Source organism: Mandrillus leucophaeus, unplaced genomic scaffold (assembly GCF_000951045.1).
Source record: "Mandrillus leucophaeus isolate KB7577 unplaced genomic scaffold, Mleu.le_1.0 Scaffold203, whole genome shotgun sequence".
In the NCBI taxonomy this organism is placed as follows: domain Eukaryota; kingdom Metazoa; phylum Chordata; class Mammalia; order Primates; family Cercopithecidae; genus Mandrillus; species Mandrillus leucophaeus.
This window is the reverse complement of record NW_012102066.1, coordinates 1,283,388-1,293,866: the sequence shown is the minus strand read 5'-3', so window position 1 is coordinate 1,293,866 and position 10,479 is coordinate 1,283,388. Positions and strand designations below refer to the sequence as shown.

At 43.2% G+C, this 10,479-nt stretch overlaps 1 protein-coding gene across 3 annotated transcripts in view; it reads left to right on the top strand.

Moving 5' to 3' along the window:
- The first annotated feature begins 3,483 nt into the window (after positions 1–3,483).
- Positions 3,484–10,479, top strand: part of METTL20 (methyltransferase like 20) — an 11,112-nt gene continuing 4,116 nt past the window's right edge. Inside the window, exons 1-2 of one of the 3 annotated variants that reach the window (XM_011979550.1) lie at positions 3,484–3,663; positions 6,169–6,595. In XM_011979550.1, the coding sequence (XP_011834940.1) occupies positions 6,282–6,595 (314 nt within the window). In that variant the 5' untranslated portion in view covers positions 3,484–3,663; positions 6,169–6,281. Of the gene's footprint in view, positions 3,664–3,831; positions 4,229–6,168; positions 6,596–10,479 lie in introns of those variants that run through there. The other 2 variants (XM_011979551.1, XM_011979549.1) reach the window with 2 other exon arrangements.

The window sequence follows — 10,479 nt, the reverse complement described above, 5'->3', positions numbered from 1 at the left end:
AAAAAAGTGGGGGAAGAATTGGAGGGAGCAATTACACAGGAGCACTGAATATGTTCACTATCTTGATTTTGGTGATGGTTTCATGAGTATATACTGTAAAGGAACATAAAAAGTCTCAAAACCCCCAAACTTATTATGCCAAAGGGGAAGTTAAGTCTGCTTACTTCGCAGCCTTGTGTCAAAGTGCTATACGTTAGCCAGATCCCTACAAAAGGAAAAGGTCTCGGGTATTTCCAGATGACTGCCTTCACAAATTGCTCATAAGAAAATTCTTTCCTGGCTCCTAAACTTTTCAAGGTGTATAATAAATCCTCCCATAAATAAGGACATGTCAACTGTCACTTTAAGTCTGCAACTTAAGTCTAACTCCTTGTCCAGGAACCTAAAGTCTGGTCAATTTCACACTGATCATGTCAATTATAAGCCTTATCTTCCCAAGTGCAAAAACAAAGATGAGATCCATTATTCTTCTACCTATCCTGAGAAGTCTGAATAATGAATTCCTCCTTTACTCCCTATTTTTGAATGTTTGCCCTTATCTCATGTATAGCATAGATTTACTGGGCACTAATTAAAATCTCACAAGAATGTCGTCATTTGCCTCACTGCCTATCTCCCTTTTCCTGCGTGTCTTTTCTCTTAAAGAAATGTGTAAATACCGAATCTCCTGAAACCTTTCCCAAGGAGCATAGGCCACAGACTCATGTTTCTGTGACTCGGGGTTTTCCTGGGCACACTTTTAAGCTCTGTCTCAATAAACCTGGATTGATTGAGATTCTTGCCTCAGTCTCTCATTTGGGTTGACAATACATATGTCAGGACATTGGATTGTACTCTGTAAACATGCAAAGTTGCCAATGTGAAACTATGTCAAATATACCTCAATAAAGCTGTTAAAAGTAAATTTGTAAAATGAGATACTGATATGTAATGTTGGTTATTTTACTCACGTATTTGCCTTTTCTTTCATTTAACAGAGTTTATTGAGTGTCTAACTGTGCTAGAGGCTAAAAGAAGAATGAGATGGTCTGCTTTCAAGTCTAGACAGTGACAGTTCTGCTTGATATTCTTGTTGAACATGCCCATAGGAAGCTAAGAAAATAGGAAGATTAGTGTGTTGGCTGACGTGTTGGGGAAGGCTTTTCAGAGGACCTTAACCTTGAGCTGCGTTCTGAAGGACGAGTAGGTGGTTTGGACAGTGAGGAGCAGGTGGGGGTGGGAGGCAGTGGCAGCTTTCTGTCTTCAACAAGGCCTGGGGATGAGAGAACAAGGTGCTGTGGGAGGAAAACAAATTGCAGCAGAGAGGGGAGAAGAGCGTATTGAAAAGAGGCAGGATAGGTTAAGTTAGGACTGATTAGCATGGGCCTGGAAAGCTGTAGTCAGGATTCCAGCTGTACCAATGAAGGTCTGGGGAGCTAGAGCAGGTTTTAGGCAAGGGAGAACACAGATAGCCTGCTGATGAACAGCACAGGCCAGTCGAGTGGAGCAAGAGAAACCATCTTGCCCTGAGGTTGGCTAGCATTATGGTTAAACGTGTTTATTTAATTAGTCTCCAAGTCCCGCTAATAGCTTATCCTTAATTATTTTCAGATGTCCCAATTCTTTCCATCCCTTTGCAGTTACCTTAGTTCTGCCTCTGTTATTGTTTGATTGGATTACCATAATATCCTCCAATGGCGGTTTCCTTGTCTTCAGTCTTGCCCCTACTCTAAACTCTTTGCTACCTGCAGCACAAAACATTTTTCTAAACTTCAAGTCTGATCCTCTCAGCTTTAACTGAAAACCCAATCTGCTGCTCATCAATCTCTGTGTTTCTAATAATGATCATCACTGTAATAGCACACTTAGCAAGCATTTACTACATGCCAGGAACTGGGCTAAACACGGTGTGCTTTTATCTTATTAAATCTTCCTCAAACATTATTATTATCATCACTGTTTTACAGATGAAGAAACTGATTATCAAGAAGGTTTAGTAATGTGTCCAAGATCATACAGCTAATAAGTGTAATTGAATAACTTGTTGAAAAACCAAAAACCCCGTAAAGACAAAGTTGGGTAGGGAATAGAGTTTTTTACTTGCACCTGCAAGAGGGACTAATTATTAGAGAACTGGCTTTGTAAACAAAAATGTAGGGCAGGTAGTTAAAGTAAAAAAATCATGAGGATAGACAACAGCTCAAATTGTTATCAGTTCACAAGTTTGCTTGGATGTATGTGGGTCAATTTTGTTAAAATCTAGATGGTCCTTTCTATTACGAAATTACAGCGCATCAACACCAAACAACAGAAAAGAAAATCTGTATGTCCCTGTTTTTCATGCTTTATCTGGGACTACAGGAAGGGTAGGCCTTTTCTAGACTATGGAATCTAAGCTTCAGAAAAAAAAAATCATTTAAGCTGCAATATAAAGAATAGTTTTGGCCAGTCATGGTGGTTCACACCTGTAATCCCAGGACTTTGGGAGGCAGAGGTGGGCGGATCACTAGGTCAAAAGTTCGACACCAGCCTGACCAACATGGTGAAACCCCCTCTCTACTAAAAATACAAAAATTAGCTGGGCGTGGTGGTGCACGCCTATAATCCCAGCTAGTGGGGAAGCTGAGGCAGGAGAATGGCGTGAACCCGGGAGGCGGAGCTTGCAGTGAGCCGAGATCACGCCACTGCACTCCAGCCTGGGAGACACAGCGAGACTCCGTCTCAAAAAAAAAAAGAATATAGCAAGTACGCCATTCAACTAAGAAGGAAATGGTAAGGCTGCATCTGGGGCTGTTGACTGGAAGCACAAAGTTTCCTTTCCTTGTAGTAGTTCCTAAAGATTCCAGTTTACATGGAAAGACAGAAAGCTGTTACACCCATGGCAGGAGCAGAGAACCCCAGCGACAAATTCTAATTTTGAACAGGCAGGTGCCAGTGTATTTCTCAAACTGCAAACTAAGATGCAGAAACACAATTTTCCTGTTTCTTAGTTTTGGACCATTTCCCACCCGCCCAGCACGCCAGAGCAGGTTTTAATTGTTGTCAGGTGAGATGGTGAGTTAACTTTGAGTGTTGAGTTGACGGTCCAGTGGGATGTGGGTCCAGTTGAAAGGTGGATATATGTAGATCCAGACTCGACTGATATAGGCTGCAAATAAATTGATAGTGAATTTATGAATTATTAGAAAAGAAAGGACATTCATTATGATTTAATCGCAGTTGAATGTAGGCAGCACAAAGGGCTTATACTGTGTCTTTTTTTTTTAATATACTGGGTCTATTTTGCTCACCACTCTATGTCCCGTGCCTGGAAGTGCGACTAGTACATAGTAGGTGTTGCACACATAGTTTCAGAATGAAATTTTAGAAATCAAAATTCTACAAACATTGCACACAGGTTTATCGTTCCCTTATTTTCCGGGCGAGGTCAGGGCGCCCTTTGGTTTCGCGCTTCTGGCCCTTTAAGAAAGTGGAGGAGAAAGAAAGCGCTGCTGGGAAAAAGGGCGGGGCCGCGAGAGTCCCCCGTCCGTCCCGCCCACGTCCCGGCCGCAGCCAGCAGCTCGCGCTTGGCTCGGTTTTGGTAGCGGGACCCAGAAAATGTAAAGCATGCGCAGGAAGAGTCGCCAGGGTGAGTGACAGGCGAGCCCTGTGCTTTACTTCCGAGGGCGGTGTCAGCAAAGCTAGGTAAGGAGAGCGGGAGGACGGTGCCTGCCCCTTTAAGATCGACTCCACCCCGCCTCTGGAGGAAAATGACGCACTCGTCTACAGTTTCTGTAACGTAACCCTTTTGATCCCGTCAGCTCTCCTTCTCATTAAGAGAAATACCAAGTGGCCCCCACAGTCACGTACGTCATAACCCAGGCCTCATCGGTGCTGGGACGGGAGAGGGAAGCGCCGGTCTAAAGGACATGGGGTCCAAATCCCAAATAGTCTCTATTTGCTCTGCGTTATAGGTTGCATTGTGTGATTCAAGTGACAGCCTAGTACTGCTTAACAAAATTAGTCTAACGGTAGACCAGGCCCTGAGAGACCCCTGCGATCCCAGGACACTGATGTGGGGTAACTAACACCCACTGGAAGTCTACGCTGAGTTCACAGGCTATGTATGACCTGACATGCATTTTGGGCTGCCCTGTGTTTTGATATTTGAACCAGTTGCTGGTGTTTAAAAGCGGAAGCTGGCCGGGCGTGGTGGCTCGCGCCTGTAGTCTCAGCACTTTGGGAGGCCGAGGCAGAAGGATCGCTTGAGGTCAGGAGTTCCAGACCAGTCTGGCCAACATGGCGAAACCTCGTCTCTACACACGCACACAAGAATACAAAAATTAGCCGGGCGTGGTGGCACGCGCCCGTAATCCCAGGACTCGGGAGGCTGAGATAGGAGAATCGCTTGAACCTGGGAGTCGGAGGTTGCAGTGAGTCGAGATCGCACCACTGCACTCCAGCCTGGGCGACAGAGACTCTGTCTCAAAAAAAAAAAAAAAAGAAAGAAAAAGAAAAAAGTGGAAGCTAGTGTGTCAATATCTAGAGTTTTTCGATGATTTTGAGAAATCGGAGGGATCTGGCAGCATGTTCCTGCCTGGCCCTTTTGAACTGTTTGAAAACAGTCTCTAGCTTGCCACAGCCCCTGTGTTATTTTACAGCCAGCCTGCGTCACTCATTTATGATGTCCAGCCCCTTGTAGGGATTTGGATTTTTGATCCCTAATCTAAATACTTTAGTGGATTTAAGACCATTTAAAACATTTATGCAGAAGAGATCCGAGGTCTCCAAACAACTGGGTGCATAAGTTGTGTTTAAGTTGTTCTTCCTCATTCTCATTTATTCTTATCAGCGTGGGGGTGTGTGTGTGTATGTGTATGTGTATATATATATATAAAACGTCTTAGTGATCAGTTGCACAGGTGTTTTTCTATTGGAGCAAATCTTTTCAGTTTAGGCTTGGTAAAATCGAACCATCAGATGCTTTTACAGAAAGAGATCTAGGAGTTGGTGTTCTTTTATTACAATTAAATCCATACAGTATTTTTAAAGGAAAAAAAAACCTGAGTCTTGATTGCATTGTCTTCTGATATGACAATCTTTAGTGAAATAGAGTAGTCAATATAATTTGTATTAATGTATCTCTGCCCACAGACAATTATAAATTCATTAACCCCCCAGCTCTTGGCTAGACTTCACGAAGGCAAAAACTGTGTTTGCCCTGTTAACTACTTTATCCCACCACTAGAATAATAAGCTTCCTGAAGACACAAGACTTCTGTTATTTTGTTCAGTTACCAAGCATGCCTACGTTGTTAAATTTCTGAAAGAAGTTGTACAGTTGGCCCACAATATAACAATATAGCAATGTAAAATTACAGCAATAAAAATAACGCAAAAATACAGTGTAACAACTATTTACATAGCATTTACGTTGTATTAAGTATTAGGAGTCATCCAGAGATGATTTAAAGTATACCACAGCATATGCCTAGTATACCACAGCATATGCTTAGTTTATATGCAAATATGCCATTTTATATAAGGGACTTGAGTATGGTCTGTGGTACCCTGGAAGCAGGGGATACTGGAACCAATCCCTTGAGGATACTGAGGGATGACTGTATGCCTGATTTCCTGTGAGAGGCATTTTCTTGGGGATTCTTTCAAAATCAAATGCTTGTATATTTGTTGTGTTAAATTACTAAAAGGATTCTCTTGTGAAAAAGTATCATTTAAAAAGATTGGATTTTCCCAATTGATGCACCAAAGCTTTCATCTGAAATGAACTTGCACATGTGAGTCATCAGATACAGAGCTTACACTGTAATATTTTCTTTCTTTTTTTTTTTTTCTTTGAGACGGAGTTTTGCTCTTGTTGCCCAGGCTGAAGTATAATGGTGCGATCTCAGCTCAGTGCAACCTCTGCCTCACAGGTTCAAGCAATTCTCAAGTAGTGGAATTATAGGCACCTGCCATCATGCCTGGCTAATTTTTTTGTATTTTTAGTAGAGACAGGGTTTCACCATGATGACCAGGCTGGTCTTGAACTCCTGACCTCAGGTGATCCTCCCACTTCGGCCTCCCAAAGTGCTGGGATTACAGGTGTGAGCCACCGCCCCCGGCCAATATTTTCTTATTATGTAATGGGATCTGGAAATGTTGTTCTTCCTTGGAATTCTCAGTATTACTTTTTTTTTTTCCCCAGAGACTCAGAGGTTCCAGTTGAGATCAAGTTGGGAGACACACCCTTGTTCATTCTCCTTGAGAAGCAGCCATTATCAACAGAACATTGATAGAACCTGTGTTTGGGGAAAGGCCTGATGGCTTTGAGTCTAGGTTGGAAAGCACCCAGGAATCGCTATGGTCTCCTCTTGCAGGCTATGCGAAGCAGTGGTCTTCTCTTGTTTCCCTGTGGCCGGTGTCCCTGGAGGGGAGCTGGAAGCTTTTTGGATCCTGAGATAAAGGCTTTCCTGGAGGAGAACACTGAAGTCACCAGCAGTGGTAGCCTCACCCCTGAAATCCAGTTGCGGCTTTTGACCCCCAGATGCAAATTCTGGTGGGAGAGAGCTGACCTGTGGCCCCACAGTGATCCTTACTGGGCAATCTACTGGCCAGGAGGCCAAGCCCTGTCTAGGTATTACCCTATTGAAACCTTTAAGGCGGTACAGATCTTTGCTCTTTCAGTCCCCTCCAACTCCAGCCTCTACAAAAAACCACAGCAGGTCTGGGCGTGGTGGCTCATGCCTGTAGTTTCAGTACTTTGGGAGGCTGAGACTGTATAGTAAGCTGTGATCCTGCCACTGCAGTCCCGCCTGGCCTGTCTTTAAAAACAAAACAAAACAGAAACCAGCAAAACTCAAAAGTCTTCTTGTTTTCTTTTTTTTTCTTTCTTTCTTTCCTTTTTTTTTTGGTAGAGATAGGATCTTGCTATGTTGTCCAGGCTAGTCTTAAACTCCTGGCCTCCTCAACCTCCCCAAGTCCTGGTATTACAGACGTGGGCCTCTAAGCCTGACCTTAGGTTAGCCATATTTTTTGGTTGCCTTGTTGCATAATTTTCCCTTGTAACCCAAGCTTATCAAGCCATTTTCCCAAGTAGCTGTCTCCCCAAGAGAAATCCTAGAGTCAGCTGTCAGGACCCTGGATAGCTATAAGTGATCCAGAAATCTCATCTGTTAGGAGGTTCATGGTTCATAGCGCATGACCATTGCAGAGTTTTTAGATGGAAGCTAAATACCCAGTCCTTCAGCTCTCCTTTAATTCAGTGAATGTTGCTCCATAAATCTCACATTCTTTCCAGAGTTGCTTCTTTTCCCATAAAACAGGAGCTGTGAGTGAGTGGGGTGCTCAAAGATTCCCTCTTTTATTGGGTGCAGTGCCTGTAATCCCAGTGCTTTAGGAAGCCAGTGCAGGAGGACAGCTTGAAGTCAAGAGTTCGAGACCAGCTAGGCAACATAGTGATACCCCTGTCTCTACAAAAAAAAAAAGTTTTTGTAATTAGCCAGGTGTGGTGTCTTGTGCCTGTAATCTTAGCAACTCAGGAGGCTGCGGTGGGAGGATCACATGAACCCAGGATTTCTAGGTTACAGTGAGCTGTGATTGCACCATTGCACTCCAGCCTGGGTAATAGAGTGAGACCCTGTATCTATTTTTAAAAGAGAGAATAAAAGTCTCAGTGGTTCATGCCTGTAATCCCAGCACTTTGGGAGGCCGAGGCCGGCGGATCACTTGAGGTCAGGAGTTCAAGACCAGCCTGGCCAATGTGGCGATAGAGTGAGGAAAAAATCCCTCTTCTCTAGAGGCTTGTTGAAAATTTAGGACTTGAATCTGCGTTTTAATCCCCCCTCCCCATCTTCTAACTCTCCATATTGCAGAGGTCTTAGGGCATTTTCTCACATAGCCACACTATACTTCTTATTGAAACACAGCTGATGAAATAAAGGCAAGAGCTTTTTGCATTTTGATCTAGTCTTTGTTGTAGGATTGGTAAATGATTTCGTCTGTTTATGCCCTGTGGTTCTAAAGCTGTGAAACAAAAAAGGTGATAAGGACTTCTGTTTCATAGGAATGGTATAGCCTACGTAATTAGTGTTATATGTAGTTTTAAGTAAAGTGTGTAAATGAAAACATAGAGCTTTTGGTTGGAAATTCCAAGGACTGGAAAGCTTTCCAGCTGGTACAAAATAATGCCAACTTTCTGATTGTTGTGTTGCTAGATTTTCAAGCTTTATTTAGTTACATCATAGTTTTAGAATGCTGACATCTTAAGTGATATCTATTAAAGTGACTATCAACTTGAAATAAAATCAACTTCTTTAAGAGACTGAGTTAGATGTCATAAATTGGTGACCCATAGGTGTGTTTTGTTTGACCTGTACTTATAAACTTCAAAAAAATTATTTGCTGATATTTAAAACTGGCGAGATTTCATGTAAAAATTGACTTTGCTTTGAAAAACAGGGATACCTGGTAAACAGGGATTCTGTGTGGCAACAGTGAGCTGAAGATGGGTAGCAGCTATTTATTTACTTATTTAGAGATGGAGTTTTGTTCTCGTCATCCAGGCTGGAGTGCAATGGCGTGATCTCAGCTCACTGCAACCTCCACTTGAACCACTCCGGGTTCAAGCAATTCTTCTGCCTCAATCTCCCGAGTAGCTGGGATTACAGGTGCCCTCCACCACACCTGGCTACTTTTAGTATTTTTAGTAGAGACGGGGTTTCACCATGTTGGCCAGGCTGATCTCAAATTCCTGACCTCATCTTCCCAAAGTGCTGGGATTACAGGTGTGAGCTACTGCACCCAGCCTATTTATTTATTTAGAGATGGAGTCTCACTGTGTTGTCCAGGTTGGAGTGCAGTGGTGCAATCTCAGCCTACTACAGCCTACACCTCCCAGGTTCAAGTGATCCTCCTGCCTTGGCCTCTCAAGTAACTGGGATTATAGGCACCCGCTGGATAATTTTGTATTTTTTTTTTTTTTTTGAGACAGAGTCTCGCTCTGTCACCCAGGCTGGAGTGCAGTGGTGTGATCTTGGCTCATTGCAACCTCCGCCTCCCAAGTTGAAGTGATTCTCCTGCCTCAGCCTCTCAAGTAGCTGGGACTACAGGCTCGTGCCACCATGTCGGGCTAATTTTTGTATTTTTAGTAGAGACAGGATTTCACCATGTTGATCAGGCTGGTTTTGAACTCCTGACCTCGTGATCCACCCTCAGCCTCCCAAAGTGTTGGGATTACAGGCATGAGCCAACGTGCCTGACCTAATTTTGTATTTTTATTAGAGACACGGTTTCACCATGTTGGCCAGGCTGGTCTCGAACTCCTGACCTCAAGTGATCTGCCGGCCTTGGCCTCCCAAAGTGCTGGGATTACAGGCATGAGCCACCGTGCCTGGCGGTAGCAGCTATTTAGACAGGGCATGTATACCTCTACTTTGCCATAGTTTTACTGGTAGATGTTGTCAAGTCCCAGGTTCTTGGTGCCATGAACAAAGAATTGGACATGACACACATACAAGTAGTAAAGCAGCAAACAGTTTGTTAAGCACAATGCGATCAGCAGTGGATCAGGCTGACCCGTGAGTGGTATCAGCCCTGGTTTGTTACATTTCATGGCCTTTTATATTCTTTTTCCTCACTTGCTTAACCTTACTTTAGTTTTCAGAAGTGAATTGCTCATCCTTGCTTTTCCCTCATTGTGCCTAAACTGCACTTTATTTCTCATAAGCTAATTGTGCATCCTTTCTTAACAGTATTTTATCTTTCCCGACAAAATTGCTTATCTTTTATTTCTTGTAACCAAATTGCTACTGCAAGCCCTTTCAACTTATTTTCCTTATCTTGCATGTTCCAACTCATTGCTTACTCCCTTATCTATTAGTGCTTACTTTCTTATTTCATATGTCCTGTTTCTGCTATCTTGTATGTTTTGCTTTTGGTATTGCTTCAGCTAGCCTATGTCCAATGGGTCCCCTTCACCCCGACTTCCTCTGCCATTCTCCTGCCTCAGTAGTACCCACTGTTCCTTATTACTCCAATCCTAAGATCAAGAGTCAGCTGAAATTTGTTATTTCAGTGTTTCCCCATCCATCTTCACTTGTTTGGTAACTGTTTAGCCCCAGTCCAAATTCCTTGGCTGAACTGGACTTTGGGTTTTACCAGAGAGGTCATTATACTACAATTCAAGCAGCAGGAAAGTCACTCTATTATTTAGTCTAGAGGAGACAGTGACTCTTGGGTTGAGTTTACTTAATTTTAGTCTTTGTTTTAGCAATATTTTGTCAGTCTTAATTCCTGGTGCTTGGTAGTTTCTGGAACGTACTAAGTATTCAATACTTTGTCAGCCCAAATGAGAGACTGAGGCATGAGTCTCAACCAGCCGAGGTTTGTTAAGCCCAAGAAAAATACAAGTCACAGAAAAGTTTGTGGCCTGTGCTCTTCTAAGAGGTTTTTAGGAGGCACAGCCTGCCTGCCTGCCTGCCTTCCTTCCTGCCTGCCTGCCTTCCTTCCTTCCTTCCTTCC